Source organism: Phascolarctos cinereus, unplaced genomic scaffold, assembly GCF_003287225.1.
Source record: "Phascolarctos cinereus isolate Bilbo 61053 unplaced genomic scaffold, phaCin_HiC Scaffold_5;HRSCAF=322, whole genome shotgun sequence".
NCBI lineage: Eukaryota > Metazoa > Chordata > Mammalia > Diprotodontia > Phascolarctidae > Phascolarctos > Phascolarctos cinereus.
The window spans coordinates 304,743,640-304,762,620 of NW_027555958.1; the positions used below are offsets into that span (position 1 = coordinate 304,743,640).

At 39.8% G+C, this 18,981-nt stretch overlaps 1 protein-coding gene across 2 annotated transcripts in view; it reads right to left on the reverse strand.

The window, feature by feature from the left end:
• Positions 1-18,981, reverse strand: part of BRCA1 (BRCA1 DNA repair associated) — a 73,041-nt gene that overhangs the window by 51,684 nt on the left and 2,376 nt on the right. For both annotated transcript variants that reach the window (XM_020972622.2, XM_020972620.2), the window contains exons 3-7: positions 12,918-12,971; positions 6,435-6,512; positions 5,448-5,536; positions 4,460-4,599; positions 86-191 (exon numbers count right to left, since the gene is read on the reverse strand). In XM_020972622.2, the coding sequence (XP_020828281.1) occupies positions 86-191; positions 4,460-4,599; positions 5,448-5,536; positions 6,435-6,512; positions 12,918-12,971 (467 nt within the window). The remainder of the gene's footprint in view (positions 1-85; positions 192-4,459; positions 4,600-5,447; positions 5,537-6,434; positions 6,513-12,917; positions 12,972-18,981) is intronic.

Sequence of the window (18,981 nt, forward strand, 5' to 3'; positions counted from 1 at the left end):
ATGTCAGTGGATTTAAGTAAAAACATTTTCTTTCTTCTTTCCAATTCCAATACACAACATAAAACTTGCTTGTGAGGACCATTACCTAACTCAATGTAGACAGCATTATTTTTAATGCATTTCTTTTGCTTCCTCCTCAGGGAACCTTTTCTGATGTCAAGGTCAAAGAGCTGGACACCAAGACTGGATTCCTGACAACAAATGCAGAGAATAGTCATCTAGTCAAAGGGAAAAAAATATCTCTTTAATCTATGTCATATGATCTCTATGACTGGCTGAATTTGTATACTGCACTGGAAAAGAAACTTGTAGAAAATTCTCAGAACTGACTGATTATAATCAATTAGTTAAAATTCAACCAGCTATTTTGTAGCCAACATTTTGAAGTGTAACAGAAAATAGAAACTGGATTCATTTAGCACTGTTTTCCAAACCTCTAATACCCAATGATATATTCCAATTAGCCCTAATAATTTCCCTATTTTTTTCTATGATTGCATAAGGAATAAGGGTATTATTAGACTGAAAGAGCTACAAAGGCAGAGACCATGTCCAATTTATTTTTTAATATTCCCCAAGCACCTACCACAGTGCTCTGCATATAGTAGACATTGAAAGGATATGTGTAGTTACCCAGCCAAAACGTTTTACAGGTCTGAGGATCAAAGATTAAGTGAAAAATACTTGAAAGATTCTATTACTACTTTCATCCAGTTTCTTCTTTTCTTGCTTCTCAATCTTTCTGACCTGACTAAAAATTGCTACTGGCCACTATTTTAATACAGATTAGTTTTTAAGTTCTCCTTCATTATAGGAACAAAAAGTTCTAATTTCACTTTATTATTTTCACAAGAAAGCTAGGAAATAAAAGAATATTCTACTTCCTGGCTGAACTGAAACAGAATATCTACCTTTTAAAGCGGCAAGACTTGTTGAACATTGAGGACCCTGGGGTTGTTTTAAATAAACTGCAAGATAAGTAAAGCATCAACATAGGGGTAAGGCTCAAGAGGCCTTCCTTTGTCATACCAGCCCACAAATCATATAATCTTAGGGTTGGAAGGGATCTCATAAGTCTAGCCTGGCTCCTATGAGTGGTGATACTTTCTACAACATACCTGAGCAGCCACACACTAATCTACACTTACAGTCCTCCAGTGACAGAAAGCTCACTACCTTCCCAAATTTTAGCACCCTGGGCTATTTAAGAAGTCGTACCGTACTACCCCCCCTCCCAAAAAAAACAAACAAGCTGAAATCTAGGACTGTGCAGCATCTTCTCATTTTTCCCTCTGTGGCCAAACAAAAACAGCTAGTACTGTTTCCACGTGACGGCCCTTCAAATACTTAGACAACTCTCTTTCATAATGTGGCACAGTGGAAAGAATCCACGTGCTTGGAATGAAGGGACCTGGGGTTCAAATTCCATCTCTGAAACTTAATAGATATGTGACCTTGGGCAAGTCATTAAACTTCCCAGGGCCTCACTTTTTCCCTCTATAAAGCAAGAGGGTTGGATTAGATGGCTTCCAGCTCTAAATCTCTGATCTCTATGACCTCTCACCACCCACTTAAAGCTTTCTTTCTCCAGGCTAAATAAACATTCCCATTGCCTTCAACTTATTCCCATACTTACTGCAGTATTTCTTCATGCAATCAGCTCCCCTCCTCACCATCAGGGTGGCTCTGGACCCACAGAGGTTTCTACTAAGATGAGGCCCCCACAAGTGGACACAAAACTTTAAATGAAGTCTAGAGAGGGTGGAACTATGACCTGCATTCTGAGTACTGTTGCTACACCACTGTTAGTATAGCCTGAGATTGAATCGTCACAATAGACCTACTTCGATTCCTCATTATGGGGTGGGGACGACCCTGTGTTCTCAAAGTTTATGCTAGCACAGGGTGAACCGTGGTAGGTTCTACCAAACCAGAAAGACTTCAAGTATAGGCTGTTAAAACTTTCAGTCTTAGCAACTCTCAAAGAGTTGCATTTTGCACTGTTGGAGGAAAGAACTATACTGATGACATCAAAAGTCCTTAAAGTACTGAAGTCTGAGACTGTGTCAACTTTTGGGGTTACAAACAGAATTAGGGTCAGCTTTTTGGGTTGCTACTTCACACTGCTGATTATATTGAACCCAGTAATACAATCCATAAAAGAAGAAATAATGACTGAATATAGGTCAGAAATCAGAATTAGAAGTGTCAATGTAAACTTACAAAACACAATTAGTACATTAAAAAAATTGAATCTGTGATACTCTCTCTAAAAAAGTAAGAGTTGCAGCATCACAAGGATCTAAGACATCTCCAGAGGCCTCGGGATGGAAAATGCTGTCCACATCCAAAGAAAGAACTATGGAAGTCGAATCGCTATCACTTATTTTTACCTTCTGTTGAGTTTTGTTTCATCTTTCAGAAGGTTCCTCCTATTGGTTTTATTTTTTACTTACAACTTCACTAATGTGAAAATATGTTTAATAGGAAAGTAAATGTAAAGCCTATATCAGATTGTGTGCCGTCTTGGAGACGGTGGAGGGGAGGAATTGGGAGAAAAATTTTCAACTCAAAAGCATATGGAAGTTAAATAAAAATAAATTAATGAAATAAAAAAAGTTTAAAAAAAGTAAGAGTTGAAACACGAAAACATTGAAGCAGAGGATAATTTGACATAAAAGATGCAAAAGGCAACGACAAAATCACATGAATATAAGCTCAAGTGACTAACTTTTAAACACAGGATGGGCAAAGATAATTTAAGGATCATAGGTGTCCCAGGAGAACATGTCTACGCCCAGAATCTGGATACTGTAATACTGGACATAACAAGAAAACAGCCTAGAAGTCTGAAAACTCCTCTTTTATTCCCCCACACAAATTGCTGCTTAGCCCTTATCCCCTTTCCTATACTTGGGTAGCTGATTTTTAAAAATCCAAATGAAAATTTCATATTTAATCTCTATTCTACTTCACCACATTAGAATTGGCCCATTCACTGTTCTAGTCTGCTTGGCATATCTTTAGATGTGGATTCTTTCTTTCTTTTTTTTTTTAGGCAATCAGGGTTAAGTGATTTGCCCAGGGCCACACAGCTAGTAAGTGTCAAGTGTCTGAGGCCAGATTTGAACTCAGGTTCTCCTGACTCCAAGGCCAGAGCTCTATCCACTGCACCACCCAGCTGCCCCTTGGATGTGGATTCTGCCATCATATATTAGCTACTCCTCTCCCAGCTTTGTGTCATTCACAAACTTTATAAAAATGTGATTGACTCCTTTACTCAAATGATTGAGAAAAACACTTAAGAGGACAACGCTGTCTGTTTCTGCCTCTAGGTCTGTCTTTTGACAACTCTTCTATCTCCCAGGAGATTGCTCAGACCCTTTCCCTTGTCCTGTAGCTGCTCAGACAAACCAGGGCCTGAGCATAGCTGGCAAGCACTTGGCTTTCTTGCTAGACACCATTCTTTCCCTGTTTCTTAAATTCCTATAACACATGAGGCAGCTGGGTGGTGCAGTGGATACAGCACTGGCTCTATCAGCAGGACCTGAGGTCAAATCTGGCCCCAGACACTAGCTGTGTGACCCTTGGCAAGTCACTTAACCCCAACTGCACCTCCCCGCCAAAAGTTCTATAACACTTACTGTCTGTAATCCTTATTAGGGCATTTAATCATGTGCTGTCTTGCATTACTACTTAGATCTTTGCATTGCTGAGAAGAGCTAAGTATCAATTAGTCATCACACAATGTGGCTGTTATTGTGTACAATGTTCTCCAGGTTCTGCTCACTTCATTCTGCATCAGACCACACAAGTCTTTCCAGGTTTTTATGAAGTCCTCCTGCTCATCATTTCTTATAGCACAACAGTATTCCATTACATTCATATACCACAACTTGTTCAGCCATTCCCCAACTGATAGGCATCCCCTCAATTTCCAATTCTTGGTCACCACAGAAAGAGCTGCTATAAATATTATTGTACATATAGATCCTTTTCCTTTTAATCTCTTACAGACCTAGTAGTGGTATTGCTGGGTCAAAGGGTATGCACAGTTCTACAAACCTTTGGGCACAGTTCCAAATTGCTCTCCAGAACGGTTGGATCAGTTCACAACTCCACAAACAATACATTAGTGTCCCAATTTTCCCGTATCTTCTCCAACATTTATCATTTTTCTTTTCTGTCATATTAGCCAATCTGACAGGTGTGATGTGGTACCTCCGAGTTGTTTTGATTTGCATTTCTCTAATCAATAGTGATTTACAGCATTTTTTCATATGACTATAGACAGCTTTAATTTCTTCATCTGAAAACTCCTACATTACTATTTAGTTCTCACATATGTGTATGTCTTGCCTTTCTAACTAAATTTACCAGCCCTTTTTATATTCTCCCTTAGTGCCTGGCACAAAGTCATGCAAACAGAAGACAAATAAAAGAACAGCAAGGGCTTTACCAAGGTTGAGTTTTCTGGTTCACTGGCTCTGAATCTTTTTGTGCGGTTTCTGTAGCCCATACTTTGAATGACAGCAGCTTCCTTCTTTATGGGCTCAGGAGTACTCTTCTCCCATTTTGAAAAATCCTGACTGTTCGAAACTGTTAAATTACAACATAGAAAACCATGAAGGAAAACACTGGTAAGGTGATTAGAAGAAGTTATCTACAATTTAAAAACCCAGTTATACATGTCCATTCCTACTAGAAAACCTGAAAAACAACTGGCCAGCAGAGTGTAACTCCAACAGTGCTGGACTGACAGGTAGGAAAGACTGGTCCTGACACCCAATGAGTAACTCTGAGCAAGTTACTTAACTTCCTTCTAAGACTGCTTCCTCACCTATAAAATGGGAATAATATTACTTTTGTCACCTGCCTCACAGATGTTGTCAAGAAAGACATGTAAGCCTTAAAGTATTAGAGAAATGTGAATTGTTATTTAGATTTAAGACTTTGAGTTAGGTTAACCTCTTCATTTTACAGATGAGTAGACCGAGGCACAGAGAAGATACATCACCAAGGTTACACAGGAAGTAAGTTGCAGAGCTGGGATACAAACCCAGGCCCTCTGCCTCTAAATCCAATTCCTTTTCTGCTTGGGCATGGTGAATGCTATCTCTGTGTCTCTCCAGGACCAGACTATTGGGATCCTGAGCCTGGGCTGAGCATCTTCCCCTGAATCTCTTCTCTAGCCTACTTCTGAGCAACAGCATTATCATTATTATTATTATTATTATTTATTATTATCATCATTATTGTTTTGTTGTTATTTTGGTCCTTTCTTTCCATCATTCAAGACCAGTAAATCTTTCAATAACAAAGTTAGGAGTGCTGACACAGAAATTATAAATAGGAAATTAAAATGAATTTATCATACAGCCACAGACAATAATGGCATATGTTTTCGGCTATAGGAGCACTTGTCTCTGGAGACATCCAATACTTACACTGGAATCCTGTGTCGAGCTCAAAAGCTTGAATGGTTTTCAGCAGCCCTTCTACAAGCTGATTAAATCTTGTACTTTCTCGTAGGCTTCTGAAACAAAAGCATTTGATGGATGCTTATAAAATGAAGTCACCATCCACGGTTTTAGAGATGTTCAAAGCAAATAAATGAAGGCAAGGAACAGAACTATGACACAAGGGGAAAAACACAGGCGCAGTAACTGCAGAAATTGTTTTCTAGGGACTGATGATTAATTCTCTCAGATACTGCAGGCATTACACCATAATTAAAACATTATTCACACCAGAATAAACTAAGGGGAAGCACACGTTATTTTTACAACCTAGTCTCTAAAGAATCGAATACAGCCCAAACCACTAAAACTGCCTGAACTGGGGATGCCCTGAATCTGTGATGGGCAAACAACGCTGGTATAAACAAGGGCATCAGGGACTTTGTTGCTCTCTCCATCCAAAGCCCAGTGCCACTATTTCTCTCAAATAAATAACGTAATTTGGACTACCAGATGAAGTCCTCAGAGAAAAGCATTGCTTGAGAGAGATCTGAAAACAAAGAGTGATTCAAAGCATGGGTTCAAAGTTTCTGCACTTGTGGGGGGGGAACAAAGGGAAGTAGGGAGGGCAGTAGATTGGAACAAGCACTGTACTGCAAGTTAGGGAATGCAGGAGGCCACCAACTGGCTGTCACATTCACAGAGTAAGTCAACAGAAGGAGAGGGTGGGAGCTGTTCCCCAGGATTCCTTCCAGTGTTTCAAACATTCCATAATTCTGTGATTCTACAAGTAAACTGGCTGATGTTAACAAAACATATAACTCATAAAACTTTCCAAACAGTTTTAGAAATAACTCATTCCACCTGTTAAAAACATACTTTCCTAAATTTTTTTCTACTGATGGTTAGGATTGGCAAGCCAATCAATTGTGCTGTTGGGCTTTCCTACCTCCCACCTTCATTTCAATTATATACCTTTTGGTTATGTTGTCCTTGCACAGTGGACACTGAGATGGCCCTTTCTTCTTACTGAGAAGCTTCAACATACAAAATCTATAAAAAGAAAGAGGAAAAACAAAGCAAGTTACTTTTCATGCCTGGGGCACCCTATGGGGAGGGGGCCATCCATGACAAGATAATCCTACATCTATGTTAAAGGTCACAATTAATGGCCCTTGAAATTGGTTTAATCAGATGATCTCATTGAGAGTTAGAAAGGGTTTCATAAGTCATCTGTTCTGACTCATAACTGCATTGAAATCTCCTCTAGGACATCTCAGTAAGGAGTTCTCCAGCCTTTGCTTGAGTGAGGCAGGGAGGTAAAGTCAGGATGGCAGAGAAAAGGCAGGGACTCACCTGAGCTCTCCACCAAGCCCTTCCAAGTACTTTTAAATAATGCCTCAAAACAAATTCTAGAGAGGCAGAACTCACAAAAGGGTGGAGTGAAACAATGTTCCAGCACGAGACAACTTAGAAGGTCGGCAGGAAAGGTCTGTTGCACCTGGGTGAGAGTGGAGCACAGTTCAGCGCAGGCCATGCCAGCATAGACCAGGCCCCAGCAAATCAGGAGCAGGCCTTGGAAGCCACTGAATCAGCAGCGGCAGCAGCTGCTTCCAGAGCTCTCAGCCCACAGACAGTGAGGGGACTGAACAATTGATCAGAAGGAAATTACAGGAGTCTCTTTGCTAGCACTGGGGACGGGACTCTGTTGCTTTGCCCGTACTCAGATCTGGGTCACAGTCCCGGGTGGCAGTTCCAGGGTGAGGAGGAGCACTAGCTCAGCAGAGCTTGCAGCCACAGTGGAGCAGGGACCTTGTCACAATACCAGGGTAGAAAAGAGTGCTTGTGGTCACTCACAGACTAAAGCATATAGTAGTAAACGCACCTCTCCTTAGATCATACCACCCTGGAAGAACAGAAAACTTACAGGTCCCCAGATGTATCTCTGAAAACAGCTGCATGAAAAACCTAAAGCTTGGGACAGTGACCTCTCACTTGGCCTCAGAGCCCCACTTTAGCATAGAGCTAAAACTCAAGAAATAGGCTAATCAATCCTTCTTCCACACAAAAGGCCTTAAAATACATAATGAAAACAGGTCTCCTCTCAGTCTTCCCTTCCTCACACTAAACTTCCCAATTCCTTGAAGGGATCCTTGAATGTCACTATTTCCAGTCTCTTTAATATCCTCCTTTGGACTGGGTCCAATGGGTCAGCAGATAGTGCTGTTGCACAACTGGATACCAGCTGTGCGAGCAATGACCTATAAAGACTGAGGATATAACTGTACAAAATGTACTGCTATAACCAAATAAAGTTGACAAGTAATTTAGTTTGATTCCTGTTTAATGACATATATAACTATCACTGTTGCTGCATGGCAATTTGTCAGAATTAGAATGCACTTCACAAAATTGACTATATGTGTATTTAAATAAAACTTAAACTATCTGGAATCCAGACTTCCACAATCTTTAGGTTAACGCACTAAGTCAGGGAATGACTCCAGTCTGGATATAGATAGCAAACATGCCACCATTCTAGGGATAAGGCAGCAGCCCCTGAGCACCCAGAAATAAATGAATACAGCTGAGAAGAGCTGAAGACCCAGAGATTTCACTCTAGGAGTTGCGATTGGTCACTTTGCTAAATATGAGGAGAGCTGTGCTCTGATAGGCTGGTGAAGTCTATAAAAAGCTTGCCTTTTTCCCAGGAACAGGCAAGAGAAAAAGAAAAAGGCAGAGAGAAGAAGTAGTAAGAGAACATGAAAGACCAGAAGAAGAAGCAGTGGCTCGTGGCAGTGATGGAGCCTCACGATAAACAGCAGATTACCTACTAGTGGATACTCCAGCACATTAGTTTGAAGGAGATGAGTGACCAGTGTTAAACTTGAATAGCCTGGGAAGATATCAGTGTGCCACCATGACAACACATTGACCAATACAGTCTAGCAATTGGGGGGAGGAAACTTATCGTATTCATCACTAGGGACCATGAGAATGACAAGCTCTGGGCACACAAGCTGACAGGCAGAGTTGGGTGCTTGGTAGGAGGTAAATGACGATGCAGATCCTAATCTCCCTTTGGTGAAGGGCTATGAGCAGAATTATAAAGCTTTCATTACAGTCAGAGGACACCTTGTCCAGTACATCCTCCTCTCCAACCCCTCCCCCCCAACAGTATTATACTAACCTGAAAAGAATTTGGATTCCGTGACTTAGAGTGAGCACAGGAAAATCCTGAAGTTAATAAAACATTGGTTCACCTAAACCACGTACTCAGAAAAGGCAAGTCATTCGTATTCTTGAAAACACCGAGACTAGACTCTATAGCCATGGAACATGGTCATGTAAATCAGAACACCTAGATTGTATCCCCTGGGAATGGGTCTCTCTGGCTCAACGCTTACTGAAAAGGCAGAAGACTTTCAGATGGCAGTGCAACGAATGAGTCATGGATGGGGTGACTGCTTCTACCCTTCCCATGACTGAGGGGTGACAATATAGCTTCCTCATTTCTGATCACATCATCTTCCTTTTCAAAGACTGCATTAACTCCTATTGCCTACTCAAGAAACTATCAATTCCTTACCCTAAGATTCAAGGTTATTCATGATCTGGCTCCAGACCACCTTTCCAGCCTCCTCTCATCTAATTCCCCTTCCCACCAGATTCTATGTTTTGGTCAAATGGGGCTGCTCTCCATACTTCCTACTTGTCCTGCCATCTCATGTCCAAGTGGTTCCTAATTCCTGGAATGGCCTACTCCCCCAATTTCCATTTCTTGAACTCCTTCCCTGTCTTCAAGGCTTAACTCAAGACCTTTCCCCACAAAGTTTATCCTAACCACTGTGCCCTGACCCCCAACTTCATCCCTCTAGCCTCTTCTTTGCATTTATCTCACTCTCCCATTTATCACTGCTATCTGTGTACATCTCTCCCCTCATGAAAGGGTAAACTCCCTGACAGCAGGGTCTGTATTGTATCTATCTTCATATCTCTAGCATATAACACAGCGCATTGCATATGTTAGGAATTTAGTAAGTGGTTACTAAATTGAAATTTATTTGGCATTTCAAACTGAGAATTATCTGAACACAAGATATAATAGCTAGTAAAAAAAAATTGGCAGGCAAATCATAATATCACAGAAGAGTTCTGCGGCTTTTTCCAGAGAGCATGTTTCTGAGCATATCTATTTCCTGAAGAATTTTTAAATGTGGAGAAAATTGCTCCATCCTGGCAGGTGTCAGTGAATTAAGTACAAGCTCCTGTAAAATACAACCTTTGGTGATTGAAAAATTTCATTATCCTAGTATTTTCCAGGGTGGCACACACTGCCTGACACTTAGAATCTAAGTTAATAAATACATAGTGAAAGACATTTTTTCTGACTTTTTTTTTTACACCTTCAGGAAAGATCATTTTAGAACTGTAAGCTTGCCTGTCGCTAGAAAAACGCTTCCATGAATAGATAATTGTAGAACACAATTCAAGAAGTAAGGTTAGAGTCTGGGAATGTTCTTATTATCTTTCTGTCTCAGTATTACCTCATTATTCAACTTACAGACCAGGGTATAATTCAGAATATGAAACATTATCATAGAAGAAATTTCATAAGAAAGCTGATCATACAAGCATTCTGCAAGACTTTCAATTTCATTACAACATTAAAGATATATTTCTTAATATTGCTTTTTTGCCCAGAATTCTGTTAAAAAATCAAACATTAAGGAAAATTTGAAGGAAAGTAGCCTAGTGTCATATCCACAGAAGTGTATTTTTATAATGATATGTTGTAGCCTTTAGAACAGGGGTTCTTAACCCAACATTCTTGAACTTTCTTTTTGCTTTTTGGTGAGATAATTGGGGTTAAGTGACTTGCCCAGGGTCACACAGCTATCAAAGTGTCAACTGTCTGAGGCTGGATTTGAATTCAGCTCCTCCTGACTTCAAGGCTGGAGCTCCACCCACTGTACCACCTAGCTCCCCAGTCCCTGAACTTTAAAAAAATTTTTTTTCAATAACTAGTCTCCTTTGTAATGCCATGTATTTTATTTTGTACACTTAAAAACACGACTCTGAGAAAGGGTTCTGGGTTAAGAACCCTGGCAGTACAGTATCTAGGTCCAAAACACTCTGGCAACAAATTCTTGAAACTGTGAGGTGTGCTCTGATTCATGCCCCATCAAAAAACTTAATGTGGACATAGGAGAAGAGTGGGTGCAACCTGAAAAGGAGATTCCTGTGCTCCACTATGTTAATAATGCAGAGATTAAAGAAAAAAATCTTGTGAATACTTCTGACAAGTCAAAGAACTCAGATCAATAGTGAAGATGATGACAATATTCTAAAGGGTAAGAAAGTTAGTTGGGAGAAAAGTACTTAGGCCTTTGAGTCCCTAAGTAATTTTGAAGGCAGCCCAGGAGGTCACACAACTGTATCTCCTTTGCTCCACCTTGATAAGAAAGGCAAATAAAATTTTTAAAAAATAGACACCAGGGACTTTTCAAGAAGGCAAATTCTTGGGCCATGGCTAAGTTCATTATCTATTCAGCTCCATGTCACACATATATGTATATGTGTGCATGTATGTATGTATGTGTGTGTGTGTGTGTATATATATATATATATACATACACATATATGTGTGTATATACAGGTATATGTGTATATGTATACATGTATGTATGAATGTGTGGATGCCTATCTGGAAAGTATAAGCGTCATTAAGCTTTCAGAACCCATCTGTAATGGTTTTTTTAATATCTGGAAGAAGATAATAACAACATAAGCCATGTTTTAGGAGTGACTAATCATTTCACTAGAGAGACACAAACATATTTTACTATCTTTCAAGATTTTTTTCCCTTTTTACTTCTTTAAAATTCTCCAACACTGAGACTCAGTGTCAGTTGTTTTCCCGGATATGTACATTGCCTCTTTAATCATTACTAGGTGGCAGCTAGGTGGTACAGTGGATAGAGCACTGGCCCTGCAGTCGGGAGGACCTGAATTCAAATCCAGCCTCAGAGACTTGACATTTACTAGCTGTGTGACCCTGGGCAAGTCACTGCCTCACCAAAAAGAAAAAAAAATCATTACTATCTTCAGATATTCACATCCGAGGCAAAAGGTCCTGGGTCAAACCCTCTAACAACTAGGCTGCTGTGATGTCTTCCTTCCAAACAAATGAGTAGTCCTAGAGAGAGGAAGTCAATAGAAACTCTGGGCCATACTGCTGTTATCCCAGAAGTCATGACGATTTTTTTTTTAAAGAGGCAGTGAAGATGGAAAACCTAGGCCAGGGGTTGTAGAAGAGGGGCGAGAGGGCCTAATGAATGGGCTCTGAATGAACCTTGGAAAAGAAGGGTAACAAGGGAGGGCTCAAGGATAAGGAAAAGGGGGGTATGCCCCACAGAACCAAGCAGCTAGCAAGAAGCAGAGTGGCACAGTAGAAACAGTACTGGATTTGGAGTCAGAGGTCCTGGGTTTAAACCTTACCACCTGTGGGACCTGGACACTTACCCTACCTGGAACTCACTTAACTAATCTGTGAAATGAGGGGGTTGTACTGGAAGACTTTTTTTTTTTAAGGCAATTGGGGTTAAGTGACTTGCCCAGGGTCACACAGCTAGTAAGTGTCAAGTGTTTGGTCTGAGGATGGATTTGGACTCTGGTCCTCCTGACTTCAGGGCCGGTGCTCTATCCACTGTGCCATCCAGCTGCCCCCTGGAAGACTTCTAAGGGTCCTTCCAATTCTCAATCTGTGAACAGTTTTCTAGTGCTTATAGCACAAGTTAATTATCCCAGGGGTAGCAGTGGAGCATCATTGTCACTTCTGGATGAGGTACCTGAAAACCCTAAAGCAATTTCCCTTCAGGGCCAGCTTTTAGAAGTTAGATTTCAAGAACAAGGAGAAACTCTCCTATCCCTCCTACCTCCAAAAGGCACAAACCGCCTCCCATTCCTGTATAAGATATAAACTCCTTGATGATCTCAATAAGGAGTTAACATAACCCATCAACATTTCCACCTCAACACAGGAGTAATGTCTGATATAATATTTTCTTGTTTTGAAAAAGGTTAGAAAGAAGGAGGTTGTGGGCATGAGGGAAACTTTCAACAGGGGGAAAGTAAAGCAAAAAAGGTATCTGAGAGTACTAAGGAAAAATGCTGACTGCCCCACAAGGCTGACCTCTCTGTTTCTGTTCTTATACAAATAAAAATGTGTGTAAAGACTGGACCACACAGTAATTTGTGCCCTGCCAAGGAGTTAAATGTGCTAGCACTTTTAATAGGAATTGGGGTTATAAGTATGGCAAAATGGGTTCATTAAAAGCTTCTGCAAAACAAACTATGATGGATTCAGGTTGGGTTTTTCTTAAAATTAAAAGGCCAAGGAACATGCTAGAATCAGACAAGTCTTATTAGGAAACTGTATGGAATCTTGACACCTACTTGCAAAATATGTGGTCACAGGTTGTAGAAACAGGCTCTTTGATCAACTCCAGACTAAAAGGATAGAAAAGAAAAAAAGAATGTTTATTTTTACTGTAGAGTCAATAAACACAATTTTTTAAAAAAGCCATCATATCCTTTGGAAAGACCAAATCAATGCAGAACTAAAACTTAGTATTTTACAATTAGTCTGAGGTAAAGATTTAACTGTTCAATGACTTTGATCATTCCTTTTCTCTGCATTCCTTGAAACACTTAAAAACTTAGCACTGTTAATGAATAGAGCTCTGCCCTTAGAATCAGGAGGGCCTGAGTTCAAATCCAGCCTCAGACACTTCACACTTACTAGTTGTGTGACCCTGGGCAAGTCACTGAACCCCTAATTGCCTCACCAAAAAAAAAAAAAAGCAAACAAAACCAAACCGCTGTTGTAGAGTAATTTATACTCACTGGTAAGTTGAAGTCATTTTGCATATATATGCACGTGTGTGTACATGTGTGTCCCATCTCTCCAGTTAACCCATAAATGATGTTGTCTTCTGTTATTTTCATATTTCCTTACAGTGCATAATCATCAGCATAGAACCGGTACTCAACAAATGGATTACTATTCACTGAGAGCTATAGTCATCTATCACCAAACCATTTATCTATTTACAACGATCCAATATTTCATCCTAGTTTTTCCAATGCTTCTCTTTGCAAAGACCAGGACAACAAAATAAAAGATATTCTGGCATTGGGATTGGAAGAGGATTCTTTTCAAATAAAACGGCCTTCTTTGTGGAGGGACTGGTAACAGCCCTTTGGATTATGGGTTTTTTGACATACTATAGTATCACAGAAGGCATCAAGTTCAACACTCTTACTTTACAGATGAGGAAACTAAGTCTGAGAGATGGTAAGTGGCTTGCCCAGGATCACATAGCTAGTAGTATCTGGGGCAGGATCTGAATTCAGGTCTTCCTGACTCTAAGCCCAAGACTCTATTCACTTGTTTGCTAGTTGTCTATGAGGAAGATTTGGGAAACTGAACATCAGAGGGGACGAATGACTTTTCTAAGGCCACAGAGGCCCTAAGTAGCAGAACTGGATTTGAACTCAGGTCCTCTGACTGACTCCAAATCCAGTGTCCTATGCACTGCACCACATTATCTCTGTTAAAAAGGGATAATAATCAATATTCTGCTGACCTCAGTGTCATATAGTGATAGTACAAATTGTAAAGCACTGCATAAAATAACACTATTTGGATAAAATTAGATAAAAAGCAAACAACTAGGGAGTGTAGAAGACTCCGATTTGTGATCGTACTTTTACTATATATCTTAGCAACTGGTAAAAGAGAGCTTGGGTTTAGCTATGATACCAGATGGTTTTCAATTGAATCCAATGACTCAATTTGGAAGTAGTTACATTCCAATACGGTAATTATAATTTAAGCTACCCAAACATGCCGCAGACATAAACTTTAAGATGAAAACTCCAATATGTCATTGCATTTGTATATGTATGTACCCCCATATGAGAGGCTGGGACACATGTTGATGAACATTTAGATGGGGGACAGAGAAAAAAAATAAATCGGGCAAAATCTGTTTTCCTGGGTACTGACAGAGTCAATGTTTATCATAAAGACAGGAAAAAGTCCACATTTAAATATTTTCCAAAACAGACCCATTGCATATTTATATGTGATTGGTAAGAAAATGAAAACAGATCAGTAAAGGAAAAGAATACTCAGTTCAACAAGAACTCCTAGTGTTCACAATTTTTTTTAAAAATCTAGGTATGGGAGGCAGCTAGGTGGTACAGTAGATAGAGCTCCAGCATTGGAGTATGGAGGACCTGAGTTCAAATCTGACCTCAGACACTTGCCACTTCCTAGCTGTGTGACCCTGGGCAAGTCACTTAACCCTGATCACCTCACCAAAAAAAGATGTTAGCAAAAATAAGCACTTGCATGCCCTATGCTAGACATATTACATGCATTATTATCCCCCATTTCACAGAGGAGGAAATTGAGGCTCTGGTAGGGGAAATGACTTGTCTAAGGTCACCTGGATCATGTCTCCCAAGTTCAAAGGCCTTTCCACTCTCTCATATTACCTCTCTGAAGCAAAGGGAGTTTAGAGCAATAGTATTAAAAGATTTAGAGCTAGAAGCAACCTTAAAGATAAACATGTTAACACTCCTTGTTTCACAAATGAGAAAACTGAGGTTGGTAAGAGAGGTGAAGGGATTTGATGAAAGTCCGACAAGAAGTGAGGTGGCCAGAATTTATTCGAGATAGACCTGCCAAGCCCTTGCTCCTTCTACTATACCAACAGTTTCCAATAATCATCAAAAGACATTTATTAAGCACTTAATTACAAATGGTGCTTATAAATACTACATAAAGCAAGTTACATAGGGATGGTCCCTGTTCTAAAGGAGCTTTCAGTCAAAGAAGTAAAAGATTTAGCAATCATCAGCATGAACAAATCTACATAGACTTCTAAGAAAAGAGCTTAAGCAGTAACAGTTATACAGCAATAGTGTACTGAAAAGGAAAACCTAGCATTAACTCCCATGTTTACATCTTTAATTTTTATGTATGAGTGTTTTTAATTGATGGTTTAATTAGCCAGAGTAATAGAGAAGGCACATTACATTTTTATGACTTAGTATCACGCAAAATAAATGGAGCCAACTGTCACACTACTAAGGACATTCTGATCACTGTAGGTAAATACCACGAGAATTCTACCCTGTTTTGTGCTTTCTCAAAAGTAATCCCCACCCCCTCCCATACTGTCATTTCCTGCTTCCCTGGCTAGGAGTTTTCACAAATTAGGTCGTAAATTTCTTTGGGCCCTTGTGGTTTGTTGCTTGGCTAAAATATTGGGAGGATTTTTGCTGTCTAAATCTTGCCTGTATTTGACTTAAACTTGGAACACAAATTCACCCTATTTCTGTTTCCCTGATATGAAATTTGCCAAACTCAGCATTTTCACGGGGTAGAAGGAAAAATGCTTGCTGGCTTCAAGTCACCTTCCTTTTCAAGTATAAGGGACAATGAGTACTATCTATAAATCTATATCTTCAATGTCAACCATCATTGACAGTGCAATTACAGAAGAAAAAATAACCAAGGGCACATTTAAAAAAAATTCCTATAGTTTTGGTTTTATTTTTAAATCAAAATGTTCTCACATGTGGTATAGATGTAATACAGGATTTTCTCAAGCATAGGGTTACTTGTAGTCAAAGGTCCTATCTGCCATTTGGCCTTTCACAGATACCAATCAGTCAAGACCGTATTGTGACCATTTTTAACCCTATCCATTCTTAAAGAGCAAGTAAAGTCAAATACAGAGTAGGAAGACCAACAAGGGTTATTCAACAATCACTGTAATCCAGGCCCTTGCCTTAATGTCTGACTTGTATACAAATACCTTTGGTGAAAACCACTGGGTGATGGTCGTGAAGACTACTGCTTTTGGCACTCAGTACCAACAGTAGAAGCAGTCTCTGAGAGTTATCTCTAGAACCCTGATAGTGGTAGTTGCCCTCTGGGGACCCAACCTTCCAATCAGAACAGAAGTTGGGGAATTTTTCCTTTCTTTCCTTCTCCTCCTTGTCTCACCACATATGCTCCACAGGAACATGTTTGGTTGCTTATACTCTGTAAGATATTTTGGAGTTTGAGGGCTAGATTTTTTTTTTTTTTTGGTGAGGCAACTGGGGTTAAGTGACTTGCCAAGGGTCACACAGTAAGTGTCTGGTCTGAGACTGGATTTGAACTCAGGTCCTCCTGACTCCAGGGCCGGTGCTTTCCCCACTGCACCACCTAGCTGCCCCTAGATTTTTAAATCTATCTGTTTTTATTTATTCATTCACTTATTCTTTTTTCTAAAAAGCTAGGACAATTTACTTTTTGTCTTTTGCAATTTTTATTTATGATTTCTCAAAATATAGCTCTGAAAAAACAGGCTTTAAAAAAGCCTACTGTGTTTCAAATGGAGCTACTTGACTAACCTTTAAATTCAAATCACTCAGGCTTTCATAAAATGGCCAATAATAGCCCCAGCCCAAGCCCCTGTGACTCACGGTTTAGGTTCTAATGGCTTAGAATGAATGTAAATAGCATTTGTTTTCGGTTCTGGCCAGAAACTTAGAAGGTCTTCCCCTCCCAGAATGACATTTTTGTGATGATAAATTAGGCCTTCTATTGTCTCAATTCTTACCTACACCTTAGCCACTGAATGGGAGTTGCCTCAGACACAGAGACCTTAGAAAGACCTTAATTTAGAAAGGCCAAGGTCACCCACTGCATCCTGGGCCACCACCAGCAGTCAGGACTTTTGTCTGGCCACTGCACTTCAGTGACTCTGGAGGACAGAGTGAGGCTGATCACTTCACCTCACTTAAATCCAATTCACAAGCAAGTCAAGACATCACTCTCATGATGACATTGGTTTTCTTTGAGAAAGAAGGGCTAACAACAACAAAAAACCCAGGCCCTTGCCTTGATGTCCGACTTGTACATATATATTTGATTGAGAAATTCAAATGGATATTAGAAATTATTTCACCAGCACAGCAGACAGCTTAGCAGAGAAATACAGAATGCTAAGTCTTACAAATCATAATAAATTCATCAGACTTGGCATTATCACTCAGTTTGAAAGAAAGGAGAAAGGGTTTTGTTTCCGCCGGTGCTGCCTTGCTCAGATTAGTTCACTATACTAGATTTCTGAAGTATCCTTTTGAGTACAAAAGAGACAGATACTTTCCACGACTGAATAAATTCCCTCCACATCTGCCTATTATACTTCTCTCCTCTTAAGATCCAGTTCAGATTCAAGGCTCCTCCGTGAAGCCCTTTCTGATCTCTCCCTGATGAAAGGGATCTCTTCTTCCTTTCTCAGAGCGAGAAATGTTCCAGCTTTGCAAGCTCTGACTGATATGAAAGCTGGGGATCTGTTCTCAAAAGGCACAGTGAGGATTTTACAATCAAGAATTACCAGGATGACATGAAAAGATTATGTAGCATAATTTCTGGTAACACATAATATGAACCTCTTCTTTGTTCTTATTACCTTTTACTAGATATCACATCTATTTGTATTCATGTTTTATTTCCCACCATACTAGGATTGTAAGCTCTTTCAGGGCTTATTGTTTAGTGAATTGAATCCAGAAAGAAATGTGCCTATTTCAAACAAGACAGAAAGTATGTTGGGTGAGTGGTAGTGGTGGTGGTGATGGTAGGGAGACACCTCTATTCTTTAAAGAAATGCCCAAAGGAGGAAAAGCTGGAATATGAAACCTAACCAGGGGAAGGGGTATCCTGTCACCTCCAAGGCCCCAAACTGAACTTTGTTATGAGAGAAAGATCCTTTACCTGGTTTTCAGACTGGCATTTTATTCACAAAACCAGGTTCGACTGTGTGTTTCTTTGAATGGGGCCAGGAGATCTGGCTCTGCAGATCAGTCCTGCTGTTGGTATAGGGCCTTAAGAGAAATGGCCCTTGCCATGTCCTCTGCCATTGTAACCATCATTTGAGTTGGAGCTATTATTCATGGCATAATGCCATCCTAAAAAGATTAGCAAAGGCTACAAGAATGTCAGAGACCACAGAGGTTCAGGTGAATCTGACTGTTCTGGAGTTAAAAGAAATTCTTCAACTAGACCTGGTAAGTAATTGTAAGAACCCCTCTGTGCTTTTTGAGAACAGATCTTTGGCTTTCATCAGTCAGAGCTGGCAAAACTGCAAAATATCAAACAGTATGACAACATCTGGCCCAACAAGGCTTTAGGGTTTATAGTAACCTAGAGATTGTGGGTATTATGGGATCCAAGCAATGACTATATCATCTAAAAAAAAATAACCAGAGGTATGGCAATCTCATGACAAAACTGATGGTTCAAGATTCAATCAAGTGGTATAGGGATGAGTGTACTTCTTGTGTGAGACTATACACAGAATGAATATAAATGAAGGATGAAAAATCTCTATTATTTTAGGACATAAATGTTTTATTCTTTTTTTTTTTTACTCTGAGAAGCAAGTAGCTA